Source organism: Solea senegalensis, linkage group LG5, assembly GCF_019176455.1.
Source record: "Solea senegalensis isolate Sse05_10M linkage group LG5, IFAPA_SoseM_1, whole genome shotgun sequence".
Classification (NCBI taxonomy): Eukaryota; Metazoa; Chordata; class Actinopteri; order Pleuronectiformes; family Soleidae; genus Solea; species Solea senegalensis.
In genome coordinates this window covers 7,160,134-7,174,835 of record NC_058025.1, presented here as the reverse complement: position 1 = coordinate 7,174,835, position 14,702 = coordinate 7,160,134, and the positions used below count along the sequence as shown (strand labels likewise).

At 42.6% G+C, this 14,702-nt stretch overlaps 1 protein-coding gene across 1 annotated transcript; it reads left to right on the top strand.

Moving 5' to 3' along the window:
• Nucleotides 1-616: 616 nt before the first annotated feature.
• Nucleotides 617-13,854, top strand: dnajb5 (DnaJ heat shock protein family (Hsp40) member B5). Its single transcript, XM_044025295.1, has 4 exons — nucleotides 617-713; nucleotides 2,245-2,524; nucleotides 4,035-4,699; nucleotides 11,988-13,854. Exons 2-4 carry the CDS (start codon nucleotides 2,296-2,298, stop codon nucleotides 12,219-12,221), a joined length of 1,128 nt encoding a protein of 375 aa, XP_043881230.1. The 5' UTR covers nucleotides 617-713; nucleotides 2,245-2,295; the 3' UTR covers nucleotides 12,222-13,854.
• The last annotated feature ends 848 nt before the right edge of the window (nucleotides 13,855-14,702 follow it).

Genomic DNA, 14,702 nt, shown 5'->3' with positions numbered 1-14,702 from the left:
TTTACCAAATAAAGCTGAATTTAAATTGAATAGTGACTGATTGACACACATAGAACCTGGATTAATGTCCTCACACCGGGTTCGTGTCCTCAGACTGGGTTCGTGGTTCGCGTCCTCACCTCAGACTGAGTTCGTGGTTCGTGGATTTGTAGACACCGGCGGGACCAGCACGACCGAACATAAAGACAGAAGCAGCAGCAGCAACACAGACTCGGTAAGAAACTAATCTCACAATTTAAACGTAAATATGCGTTTTAATGGAAAGCTTCTCAAGATACAGATGATAATCCCTCCTCCTCCATCATCATCATCATCAGACATGAAGAAGTGTGAGTGAGTGTGTGATTGTGACTCCTCGACAGTCGTAAAAAAGGAACACATTTTCTCTCTTTCTCGCGGTTATTCTCTAAAATAATGCCGTTGTTTCCTGGTGTCGGTGACTCGGTGTCAGTCACGGAGATAAACCCGGGTTAAAGTGTCAGTGTCGCGTCAGACTCACCTCACCGTGTTCGCTCACGGTCTTATTTCGGTTGCCTTGATTGCTTTGATCCTCGCCGCTGCGTCATGACGTCATGACGTCAGTGTATAAATGAAGCCGGCGGCGCCGGAGACTGTGAGCAGCGGCAGCAGCAGCAGTCTGTTCAGCGGAGAAGCACCGAGACAAACCGGACCATGTTGATGTAAAATCCTCCTTTTTGCCGCTGATTGTTGTGGTAGGTCTACATCCGCTTCTGTTCTCCTCATTCCCGCCTTTTTATTTCGCGTTACATTCATGTTTTCAGCCTGTTTTTCTGTCACTAATGTTTCATTTTCTTTGAATGGGCCAGTCATTCTGGGAATACCTCAGCTTTATTACCCGGTAAAACCCGGTGTAAATGACAAATGATCTTAAATAACGGATAGTGTGTCCTCTGGTAGGACTGCAAAGATCAATTTATTACTTATTGATTACTAAATAGATCTATAAGTATTCTATAATCGAATTATTTGAATCTTTATAAAATAAAAATGAGCTATTTGTTATCATAGTCTCCCTCTAAATAAATTGCATGTCTTTGTTTTGTGTACTAAACAAAACCTTTAAAGGTCCAGTGTGTAACACCTAAGTGGGTTTATTTGCACACATTTAATATAATACCAATAAGTGTGTTTATACAAGTGTATTACTGCTTTAAAATAAAAATGATTTGCTTTTCATAGTCTTAGAATAAATCAGTTAGCTAAGGGCTTTGCTTTACAGAGGCCGCCATCTTGTGCTACCATGTTTCTATAGCGGCCCAAAGGCGAATGGATGGATTCTACGCTTAGAACATGCATAATGATATATGCATAAAAGACATATATTTGAAAATATGTATACAGTTATTGTAGACAAACGTGTCATTTTCACACAAAGTGACTGTAGTAAACAAACACTGCTCGTCCCCTCACTGTCCGTCTCAATTCCCCCTCCTCTTCTGCGCCTGCGACTTTCGCGTCTGTTCATTACGTGGATTAAACACACGATAGCACCAAGCCGGGAAGTCATGATCGGATCGACTGTTTATATGAACACCGATCCTAATGACGATCTGCATATTCCAGCCCTCTGGTTGGGAATGAAAGTTGTTTCCGAATGGGCTGTATCGGATCAGAGGTTTCGGATTGGCTTGGGGCTTTTATTTTCTGATTACTTTTGTCCATGTAAATTGTCCTCAACCACAGGGGGGCCACATCCATCCTAGTGTCGGTCCCAAGCCCAGATAATAGGAGGGTTGTGTCAGGAAGGGCATCCGGCTCTCTGCCAAATCAAATATGTGGATCATCCACTGTGGCGACCCCTAGAGAGGGAGAACAACTTGTGTCAATGTCAACAAAGCTAGTGTCTTTCAAGTTGGATAATGCATTTTAGACTTTGTGTTTTGCCTCACAAATGCAAAACACAGGACTTGGTCTTGCAAGTGTGAGTCTCTACCTACCTGAGTGAACAGTGGGGTGCCCTCTGATGAAGTAGAGAAAGGGAATTCCTCTGCACTCTGCCTGGTGCTACATCAGCACAGCAACCACGTCCCCATAGCAACAGTTGGTAAAACCAGAACTCTGTGTTCCCATTTCCAACCACCACTAAACAGACTTCACAGTGACGCTCTGAAGAAGAGTACTTGAGTGCACTCTGCACTTTTGCCAGGACATATATAGTCTCTGGCTTTGAGCAGCAACCAAAGTAATTATAAGGCCCTAACTGTAAGTCCTCTATCTCACCAGTGACTGACCACAGCCGGAGGTGATTAGGGGACGTCCCGGTGCCAAGAGTGTATGTGTGTGTGTGCAGCTATGGGGAAGGACTACTACAAGACCCTGGGCATCCCCAAGGGCTCCAACGAGGAGGAGATCAAGAAGGCCTACCGTCGCATGGCGCTGCGCTTCCACCCTGACAAGAACAAAGATGCCAACGCAGAGGAGAAGTTCAAGGAGATCGCAGAAGCCTACGAGGTTCTCAGCGACCCCAAGAAGAGGGTCGTCTACGATCAGCTGGGAGAGGAAGGTGAGGGGGACGATTTGTGTCTGTTTGTCTATCTGTATCTGTGTAGAATCACTGCGTGGCCTCAGTTGGTGAAGCCTTGTTGTGATGGATTAAGTTGTTATGGAAAGACCTCGTGATGACACTCAGCATCTGATTTCAGAGTGGAGGAGTAATAATGACAAAAATTACATTAGACATCGAGTTAAAATGCTGTAGTTCTAGATGGCTCAATCGTCTTCTTGCAGTCGAACACAGAATATTTTTCAGTCGTCGTCATATTTAATCTTCTCAACATATCTTCATTCATTAAACAAGCGCCCGCCGCTCAAAACACAACACACACACACACGTTTTAAATCCATTCTTTCTCTTCTCCTTGGAATGATCTCCATCTTTGGTCATAACGTCCTGCACGACTTGAGACAGCACTGTTAGATCTGGGTCACTGATGCCCATGAGATTTAACTCCTTAGTAATTGAAATTTGTTGTCTAATGGCAACTCACTTTTGATATTAGGTGATGCAGAGGAAGTTAGACACCACATTTTTTTGCACGTCTGTCAGAAATGGTGTGTGTTATTTTGTTTACTCATGTGTGACATTGCTCCACCACTGAGACATTTATTTTCTGTGCTGTTACCCAAAACTTACCTTTCTCCAGACGGGATTCTGCAGTCCTTGTATCATATTGTCAAGAGACATAGACATGTGTTCTCACTGTCAGTGGGGACACAAGGAGAAGCCTCATCTAATAAAATCTACACTTGACTAAGTCTACAATATCTGACAAGTATGTTTGCCACTTTTCCGACTGGTGAGCAGTTTACAATGTGACACAAACTTAAGTTGAACATATTCTTAAGTTCTCGTCAACATTGTGGGTGTAGATTTTATTAGGAGATCCTTTTGCCAATATTAGTTCATCCTGGAGTTCCCACTGGCGGCCATATTTTCGGTGAGAGGGAACACTGTGTTCTGGACACAGTTAAATATGTCAGTACACCCACGCTTCAGAAAACCTGAACGGTCACTGTCACAGTGAGTGTTTTCAGTGGGTGTGTGTGAATGGGGCGTAGATGAAAAGCTTGGTGGTCACTTTGTGGAGTTAAGAATACATATTGAACTTGGGATGAAAGATTTTTTTAATACACATTTTGGTTGCCAGGGGGAACTCTGTAGCCTCCCAGAGTTCAAAGGCTCAAACTGACAGTACAGGGGATGGTAGCGTTCTGCCTCGCTTTCCCCCCCCATTATTTCTGTAAAGAGTTGAGACAAAGCTTTTGGGGATGTACCAATTACTTAGGTTGCTGTTGACAGCAATTTAGAACGCTTAGAGTGTTGTACACCATTTCTAAGATTTGTTTTCAAACACCAAGGCCCCGGAGCTTTGTCAGAAGATGTGCAGAGAGCATCTCTTCACTGTTTTTTGTCAATCCAAGGATGCATCGAGATATTTAAAATGTTCTACAGTTCTACATAAGTGGGCATTGCATATGAGTTCTGACATTCCTCTGTCTCGTTTCTCCCTCAGGTTTGAAGACAGGAGGCAGCACTTCTTCAGGTGTTCCTGGTAACACAACACACCACTACACCTTCCATGGGGACCCTCATGCCACCTTCGCCTCCTTCTTTGGCGGCTCCAACCCCTTCGACATGTTCTTTGGGTCCAACCGCAACCACAGTCGCACCAACGGCTTCTCCTTCCACAATGACCACAGCAACGATGCAGAGCAGGACATGGACATGGATGACGACGACCCCTTCACTCATTTTGGAAGACAGTTTGGCTTCCCAGGGGGGATGAAAAATGGCTTTCCTGGGGAGAAGAGCCACAGAAGAAGGGGGATGCCGTCAGAGTCCCTATCTAACGGCCGGAAGCACCAAGACCCTCCAGTGGTCCATGAGCTGAAGGTCTCGCTGGAAGAAATCTTCCACGGCTGCACCAAGCGCATGAAGATCACCCGCCGCAGGCTGAACCCGGACGGGCGCAGCATGAGAACAGAGGACAAGATCCTTAATATCATCATCAAGAAAGGCTGGAAGGAGGGGACCAAGATCACCTTCCCGAAGGAGGGGGACGAGACACCTGAGAACATTCCTGCTGACATAGCCTTTGTTCTTAAAGACAAGGGTCACGCTCACTTCAAGAGAGACGGTTCCAATATCATTTATAGCTGCAAGATCAGTCTAAAAGAGGTGCGTGTGCCCATTTTCACCTGACCTCTCTTCTCTCCTCCTGTATCTATCTTCAGTCCTCTCTCTCCCCCTGTGCTTCTGCATGTACACAAGTAAATAATGTTCCCGAGGCTTGAAACACAGTGGAGCAAATAAGGCAGAAATTGAATATATTTTATTTAATTAGCTAAAGTCTCATTCACATTGATATTACTTTATGGCTAAGAAGGCAGCATAACAAATTTAAAAATGACAATCACGATACAAACAAAGACAACTATCGCACACCTAAAAACTAATTAAACAAAATATATAGTATATTAAAATAAGAACATTAACGTAGGCCTTTTTTTCCCCTCAATCATTCATAATTGATATTTATTCCCCCAAAGTGAGAATTTAAGTTCATTTTGTAATTTATTCTGAGAAACTGGGGCAGCACAGTTAAAATGTTTCAGTTCTGACTCTAGGGGCTGACATTTGTTGGTTATCTTTTGAGCACAGGCCTTAATTATTTTGGTTTCTGCGCATTTGTGAACACAGATACATGGGCATCAAACCAAGCTTAGATTTTCTTTTTTTTTTTTTGACAGACGTCATCCAGTAAGTAATTCTGTGACCATACAGAGAAGGTAAAGCCGGGATCAGACTCAGTTCAGACCGGTTTTGAAGCGATTTGGTCGTGACAGACACGTTCTCAATTATGAACGTCAGTAACAATGAATAGATATGTAGTGAAACATTGAAGAACAGAGATTTAGCTTCAAGAATGTTCCACAGCACATGCAAGAGAAGTCATGTCAAACATGTCTGTTGCTGTTGGAGTAGTGACACTAAGGAACGTTTCATTGAGCTTTGGCAACAGTATTCCTGCCCCTATAGGAAAGTCCGTAAGCATCTCCCACAGCGCTTCAGTAGCCATGATTGACAACTCCTTGCCCGCCTCCCTGATGACCTGTGATTAATCAAGTACTTGTCAGAAAATATTGATTGGTGTTTACCAACCCTGGAAATGATGATGTTCTCAAATGTTTTATTTTATCCACAAACTAAAAATGATTTCTTTGTTATATGGAGTAAAGAAACCAGAACATATTCACATTTAAGAAGCTGAAAAATTTGAAAACTTGTGTTAATTATACATGCATTAATACAGTATATACGATGATTGGTCGGGTCATACTTGTAGTGTTGCCAGTCGCCCAAACAAGACACGGCAAGAATCTGTGCCACTGTGATTGATAATGTGACATGGTGACCATCGTGAAAGACAAAAATATCATGCAGTCTGATCCCGGCATGAAGAAGTAGCAGCAAACCGAGAGAAGACAGGGCGCACAGTGGTTCACAGTATCCAAACTGTTCAGGCGATGCCCATATGGTGCTGCAAAGTTTTTGATGCATGTCCAAAAATTACCTTTTCACTCTGGTCAGTCAGCTGTGTTTTTTTCCTGGGTGGGTGGTCATATCAAACATATTGAGTAGTGTGTGCATGTGTTGCCGGAGGGTTAGATCAGCAAGAGTCTCTGTCACTGCGGTGTGACAGAAGCAGCGAGAATGTGGTGTCCTTGTGTGACCGGCTCTGAGCCATCGTCCTCACTTGTTCTGCACTGCTGTATTAATACATATGCATTAATAACACACAGCACAAGCGCACACACTCTCACATCCTCTAACAAATTTGCAAACACACTTTGGTCAAAGATGGATTGTACTGTGATGGTGGTGACAATCCAGGCTGCTATTACTGTGACTGGCAGGACATTTAATTAGCCACTTCCATGAGGGCAACGGGTCCAGAGCAGCTCTGCTCTGTCTGTGAATTACACAAAACCTTAATGCCGCTAATAGCGCGGCCACTCACTACTCTGCTCTTCACATGGTTTTATGCAACACAAGCAACAGTCCGGAACAGTTTTCATCTGAATGAAACACTGACTGGGAAATGAGTGCATGGACATAACGTGACGGGCTAGTTTCATGGTGGTACGAGAGCTTCTGGTGGTTCTTGGAGGAAATATTGTTCTACTGGTATTTACCAGGGTATGTGATCAGTGGAGCTGAGGATTTTTAACCAGAGTGTGCAGAAAATGGCACAAATAATAATAATTATAGAGTCAGCTTACCTCTCACTCCATCTTAATCTAATGTCACTGTGCCAGTGTGTGAGGAAGAGGAGGATGATGAGTAGAGCAAATTATCTAATTTGGAATAAATTTGACTCCTGTGAAAAGTCTGTAGCTGACTTTGCTCGACCTATTGATTTATAATGGTGTTACTTCAAGAGCTCAGTATTTTCTCAGGTGGTACTTGGTATAAAAAAAAAAAAGTGCATTTAGTCTGAGTAGACGATATATGGAAATAAAGTGGCGATAAACTGACTTAGCCTCCAGGGGGTGACTCCACTGGTCGCAAAAACATTCTGTTTAAATTGAAGCCTTTTGGAAAATGAGCAGACTTAAATTCCACTTGATTTATAGCAACAGTAAATATTTTTCTGTGGAGTTAATGGTCTCAACTGCCAGCTTCAGATCTTCAATCAATGTTGTAAATTATGTTCCCATTTTGAGGAAAATAGAAGATAAAGTATGGCACATATGAGTGGAGATCAGTGTGATGGACAGCTGGTTGCAGCTGACACAGGTGAACTTCCATTTGCCACCAAATCCCAAACCTCAAGGCTTCGGAATAGTTTCTGCATCAGATTCATATGATGTCACGACCGGTTGCTACTTCTCGATGAGTCATATTTAGCCATGGGACAGTATGAAAGTGCCCTGTCATGATTGTCCTGACCTAAATGACTGTGACTCACAATATTATCATGAGAATTGCTCCTGATGACCTAGTATTACAAAACATGTTACAAAATTACAACCTTTTGAATCATGAGGTCCTGGAATTACTGCAGAGATGCAGGTTCACCCTTGTCGTAATTCAACATAAATCACCAGGACTGTATGTGGAGGAGCCTGTCACCCACATTTAAATGGTTTTCCTCATTCATGGTGAACCTGATAATGGAAATTCACCACAACCAAACCTGCATGATAGCTCTGCAGAACTCCCTGAGACTCAGCAGCCAGATAAGGGACTGATGCAGCCAAAGACAGGAACGGGGGAGAGACGTGAAGATGTGGATGGAGGAGAGGGGGTGGGTATCCAGGGAATATTAGTGAAGTGGGTCAGTTGATTCAGTATCCAAAGCAAATAAGAGCTCAGATTCCACCGCTCTGCTCTCCTCTGCTCTGCTTATCCTCCCTGAAGATGCTGAATGCTGCAGTGAAGCACAGCACCAGCTACAGGCTGCACACGGCACCACCTGCCACATTTAGTGCACGGCGAGTGTGTATGCAGTGCACCAGAGGATGACATAATCCAGTGAAACAAGATGATGATTTCATGCAGCAAAAATAACTCAGACGTATGTGGTAATTCTGTTTTTCTGTGTGCGATGTAGATTTTTCACCTGTAGTGTTCTCTGGCCAAGGGCTTCGTTTAGCACCACCGAGCTCGTTTGACCACTCTGCAAACTCCTGGGAAACACTGCTCAAGGCAACTGTGTCTTCTCTGTGACAGGAGTCTGGCTCAGCTAACAAGCTCACTGTGACTTTTCTTCCCCCCCCAGAAAGCAACATATACAGCACCTGAATCTATAAGGTGGCTCATCCTGTGGCTTTAATGATGCCTCTGCACTGGGTCCTGGTATCATGTGCGATAGTGAGTGTATTTCCAGGTCCTGTCACAGCGGCTCTCACCTCCACAGAAAGAAAAAGAAAAAAGTCCACATTCAAACACACATAGGTGCTAACTGTAGCTGTTAGGCTCTAAAGGCCGTGTGGATAGCCTTTTAAACGCCACCTATTCTATCGTTTGAAAAGACGGCTGTACTGTGTAATCAGTGTAAACGATTAATGTACGCATTATTAGCAGCTAATGTGTTTGATTCTGTCAATTCTATCAAATACTGACACTTATGAGTCTTTTTTATTTATGCAAAGTACAAAAGTGTAACTATACAAACACAGTATAAACACAACGTCTCTACAACAGTATCACTGTACTGTTCCATAATAAGAAGCAGTTCGAACCATAAACAACTATGTAGTCACAAATGTTATTTAGATTTTTACAGTCCCATTTGGGAAAGAGTAAAACAAAACTATAAATCAATGAGTGGGGAAGAAAGAGAACGAGGGAGAACTAAATCTGAAAGTACAAATACGTGAACAAATAAATAACAAATCAAAACCAAGGCTGCTTCACATGGGTTTAACAATAACATGCAGTATGGGGTCATATAAATCTTTTTTTTATTTTTTTTTATATATTTTTTTTATATCTTTATACACATATAAAGGTCAGAGGGAGTTTAGTCTTAGCTATGACAGATGTAGCGCTGCAACGATTATTCGATGAATCGATTATTAATTGATTACTTAAATCAATTTTTAAATGTTTTTAATGTTCAGCTTCTTACATGTGAATATTTTCTGATTTCTTTGCTCCGTGTAACAAAGAAATCATGAAGACTGAATTATTTTCGGTTTGCGGACAAAACAAAACATTTGAGAACATCATCATTTCCAGGTTTGGTAAACGGCGATCAATATTTTCTGACAAGTACTTTACGATGAATCGAGAAAATAATCGACCGATAAAAATGAAAAGAATTGTGAGTTGCAGCCCTAGAGAGATGTAAAAAGCTATTATATGTTTTTACCTGGCAGCTCTGCCTCAGTCATCGTGGATCTATTGCTTTGCTTGCGTTGCATGTGGGAGAAGCTGAGAAGTCTTATATTTTCCAAGCCCCAGTTAAATCACTCACTCACTCACTCTTCATTTACCGCTTTTTCACGGGGAGATGGAGCCCATGTTTTCACACCCTGACAAACAACCATTCACACTCACGTTCACACCTGTGGTGAATTTAGATTCAGCACTGGCAGTGACCAGCAGCTCCAGGAGCTAAAAACGCTGATTTTCTTCATGGACTTTGGTGCAGGAGAGTGAGTAGTTTACAAACGTCCATAAGAGATTCCTCTTTCAAAATCTACGTGTGTGTGTCTGTCTGAGCTGAGGCTTATGTAATCAGTGGGTACACAGATCAGCTGGCACTGTGTGTGTGTGTGTGTGTGTGTGTGTGTGTGTGTAGTGTCATGGCAACCGGTCTGTGTCTGTAAAGTTTTTTTGTTAATGAATGGAATTCTTCTTCACAAGAACATGAGCCACTACAGTCTGTGTCACAGTCAGAGGCTAAATCACCCTGTAACTTACAGAGCAGGAGAAAGGGACGATGATGTCAGGGCTGGAAAACCCTGAAGCAGCTGCTCTGTCCACATGAGCAGGGACACTCATGAAGATCGAGGGTCTTTGTCCACACCCTGAAGAGGATTAGACATGAACAGAACAACACACAAATTGCCAGTTCATAAAGGAAGTACATGTGTAGGTCAGTCCATCCAATGGTAGAAATGTCCATAAGTTGTCAAAGTTGTCAAAAGTTGTCAAAAGTCCCGACGAGTCGTACCAAGAGGACAAAGCAAGAGAACAAACACAGTAGAGAATACCCACGTATGATTAATCTGACACTGTATCTTTGTCTCTAATCCCAGACTTTAAGAAACTTGGTGTGAGACATGAGCAAGAAAACATATTATTTAGTTGTTTTTTTCTGTTCCTTACCATGAACATTTTTTGTATTTTACAAATTATAAATATGCACAATTGTCTTCAGGTTTCGAATTTGTGCATCTTGTGCATCTTAAGAGGAAGGGACAAATATGACAAAGCAGAAACAAGAGGTCCTTCACACCACGCCATCATAGTTACCTATCATTACATTTGATATAGATACAAATATTATAAATTCTCTTAGTGATTGTTTTTTCCAGTTTGGTGTTTGACACGTTCTTCAGCCTCCAAATGATAGAGGTGATGTACAGTGAAGTCATCAGACTGACTCTAAACTCATGGACAACAAATCCACTTTATTTTGTTTTTCCTTCTGTCCCTGTTATTTTTTACACGTCACAGTGTCTCATTCAGTTTCTCTCTTTACAGCTTTTTATGTATACATACATACAAACATACATGTATGTATATATATATGTATATATATATACACACATATATATGTATGTATGTATATATATATATATATGTGTGTATGTATACATACATATATATATACACATATATATGTATGTATATGTATGTATGTGTATATATATATACATATACATATATATATATACAGAATTGTTTTTTCTGCTTAGTGCAGAACTGGTGTGTGTTGCTCACTGAGTGAACCTCTGTGAAATCGTGATAACCACACACTCACCGCTCTGACTGCACTTATCAGCTGCTGTGTTAAGGAGGTGTGTGTGTGTGTGTGTGTGCGCGTGTGTGTGTGGAGCTTGTCAGGGTATTTTTGTGAGAACCGAGAAACCTTTAAACCACAGGAAGTGAGGACATTTTGGGAAAGTTGGGACATGGCTTTTTGGAAAGTTAAGACCTGGTTTTAGGTTTTAGGCACTAGTTGTGATGGTTAAGGTTAGTGTAAGGGACTAGGGAATGAATTATTTCCATGAAGTGTCCTCACTACGAATGCTACCCAAATGTGTGTGTGTGATTGTACTTGTCACCTCTTTAGGAACTTTCCCGGCATCATTAATCCTCATCGAGACGAAGACCTGGTCCTAATGAGGCAGAACCTAGTTTTCTGAGGAAGTGGTTAAGTTTAGGGCTAAGATTTGAATTGCAAACCTGTGTGTCTGTGTTTGTGTGTCTGTGTGTGTGTGTGTGTGTGTGTGTGAGGGGGTGTTCTCACTGTTTCTCCTGCCAGTCCATCCGACAACCCCTCCAACTATTTACGATGTCAGCCGATTCCTGCCTCACTTCATTAGGCCCAGCTATGAGACGGTTGCTAAAATTAGTCCTGTGTGCAATTTGTAGCCCCCTCCACACACACACACACACACACACACACACACTGACAAGAAAACCTTTCCAGTGCCCAGTCATGTTTTCCTTTTGTTCCTTTCCCAAATGCAGATCTGTAGTCTTCACTTTTAAAAAAAGAACTATCTTTCACGATGGCCTAGTTTCTCTCTCCTCTTCTGGTCGTCACCACACAGGCACGACGAACACACACAAAACATAACACATGAGTGACGCACTGAGGGGAGAGAAAATAAAGTTTTTAGTAAATGGAAACATTAAGTCATTGGGAGATTCATGGCTGTGGAATGTCGTCCCCTCTAAAGATGTTAACCCGCTCCTTCTCTTCCTCTCCTCTCCTCTCCAGGCATTGTGTGGCTGTTCCGTTAGCATTCCCACCCTGGAGAACCGCGTCATCTCCCTTCCCTGCAATGACATCATCAAGCCGGGGACGGTGAAGCGAATCAGAGGGGAGGGTTTGCCTTTCCCCAAGAACCCGTTACAGCGCGGTGACCTCATCGTGGAGTTTTCGGTGCGTTTCCCCGACAGGATCCCGCATCAGTCCAGAGAGATTATCAGACAGCACCTCCCCCAGTCATAGAAGGACTGACCTCTGACCCCTTCACTGTCCCGCACTCTTTAACAGCCCGAAACCCGCCCGTTCAACCACTCTTCCCTGATATTTTGACCCTTAGTTTTAGTGTCTTCTGTTAACGCACACGGTGTTAAAGAGACGCCATGCTGCGTCGGGACTTCAGGAGTGGAAGGACGATGGAAGAACGCCAGCACCAGAGGCAGTGTGACGATGAATTTATTTGTGTTTGTTTTGTCTCCCGGCCAAAGCACACACTCCCCGGAGCAGCGGAGATGCTGAGGACGAGCTCGACACAAATCGCGCTGCTTCTTTTCTTAACTGTTTTTTACAGATCAATCCGTGTCAGGTTTTATATGACACCCGAACTCTCTCCCATCCTCGTCTTTTTGTGATAGGATGGAAGTGTGAGTGCTTTTGTTTTGTTTTGTTGTTTTTCTAAAGAAAGAAAACATGTTTCTTTTCTAGACTGCTTTCAAAGATGATTATTTATTTTTACTTTGATGCGTACCAGCAGGTTTAATGTGTTGAGTGCAAACCCCGGTTTTAACATAACTCTCCCACTGCCACCTGCTTTTCTACAAGCTCTCATTTCAATAAAAGGATTGCTCTCCGTCGGCCATTTTACCCTCACGATAAGCATCCAGCTTAAACAATACAAGCCAATCTCGGCTGCTTAATAAATAATCTGAGAATGACAATCACACAATGAAACAGCAGTGTAAACTTGGATTATACAGCCTGCACATAATATGGGTGCTTCCCCTTTTCTGAGCTTAATAATCTGGCTCCATATGTGAGGAACATTTAGGTGCCTTAGCTTTGTATCACACCACACATGTCAATCTATACGTTACTGTATGTGAGCAAGGACACATTTCAGGGGGTGATCTGATACAACACTGGTGATTTATTCCCCCCCCCCACCATTACACTACATCCTTGCAAAGTGCCGTACAAAAATACAGGTTGGATTTGTGTGTTAAAGCTAATCTGCTTCCTCCTGTGCCATCTGAAGGCCATGTCGTGGTGCTATACTGAGAGCAGTGCCAAAAATAGACCACAATGGTGTCTACTTATCGGTTTTAATGCACTTCTCTCTCTCTCTCTCTGTAACATCTGTACATCAAATGTATATCTTTTTTTTGTCATTCTTTCAAGTAGAAACCCATTTTTAGGGAAGAATAATAATAGTGCAGCAGTTCTCTGCCTCAACTGCAGGGGACTCTGAAAGCTCCCTTTTTACTGTACCTGACAGTGATAAGGTGTGTGTGTGTGTGTGTGTGTGTGTGTGTGTGAGAGAGACAGACAGAGAGAGTATGGTTGATGCAGACAGCCACTGTCGGTTATATAATGTATATCACATATGGGAACATGTTTTAATGCAAAATGTCGGGGGGAAAAAAATGCACTTTTTATGTCGTTAAAGAAACTGTGTGTGAATGTCCTGCCTCGCAGAGCCACAGAGGACAAATGTCCCCAGTGTGGCTGAAACCTGACTGCACATAATGCTGCTGCTGCTGCTGCTGCTGCTGCTGCTGCTGTTGCTGCTGAAAGACTCACTGTCACTGGTTATGTGCATCTGACAATATTTATTATCTTTTCAAGGTGGAAACCAATAAACCAAATGTGTGAAGTTTAAGGTTTGTGTCGTTTGTCTTTCAAGACTGATCACATACCAGACAGAGTGAGACTTTTGGTGTCTCAGAGTGACACATTAAAGACAATATCTGTGTCAGATAAGGTTTAATATACGTGATCATAAGGAGCATCATGGTTTCTGATTATTACAGTGACGTGCACTAACTGTCACTAAAACATTTCACTTCTGCATCTGAAACAAAGACAAAGATACAATTGTCATAAAGGGACAGTCTGTAGCCAATCAGAAAGAGAACTCGTTTGTGGATTAAAGGGTTGCCGGTTTGAGCCCCTATCCCTGAGCAAGACACCCAGTCCCCATTGCTCATTGTTAATTGGACACTAAATTGGCCACAGCCACAAGGAGGCCACATCCACTGTAGTCCTTGTGTTGGTTCCAAGTCTGGATGAATGGGAGGGTTGCATCAGGAAGGTTTATCCATCTTCTACCACTTTATCCTCCACTGACATGAGGCGAAAGGCAGGATATACCCTGGACAGGTTGCCAGTCCATCACATACATCCACTCTCAAACTCTCACCTATGTCCATTGTCCAATTTGCCTAATCCCCATGCAGCACGCACACGCGGGGAGAACATGCAAACTCCATGCAGAAAGGCCTTTATTCCAACCATGTCTCAATCCTGGGTCTTCTTGCTACAAACATCATCAGCATAAAAATCATCTACAGGGCAGATTTTTTGATCATCAGGTGCAATGAGCAATGATGAAGTCTCTGGAGTTAGTGATGAGCTGAATTATTAACAGCTCAGAACGCTTTAGCAACTTCACGTTTTTGAGTAATTTTGGATGACATGCTAACCTATGACTTTTTGACATTTATTTTG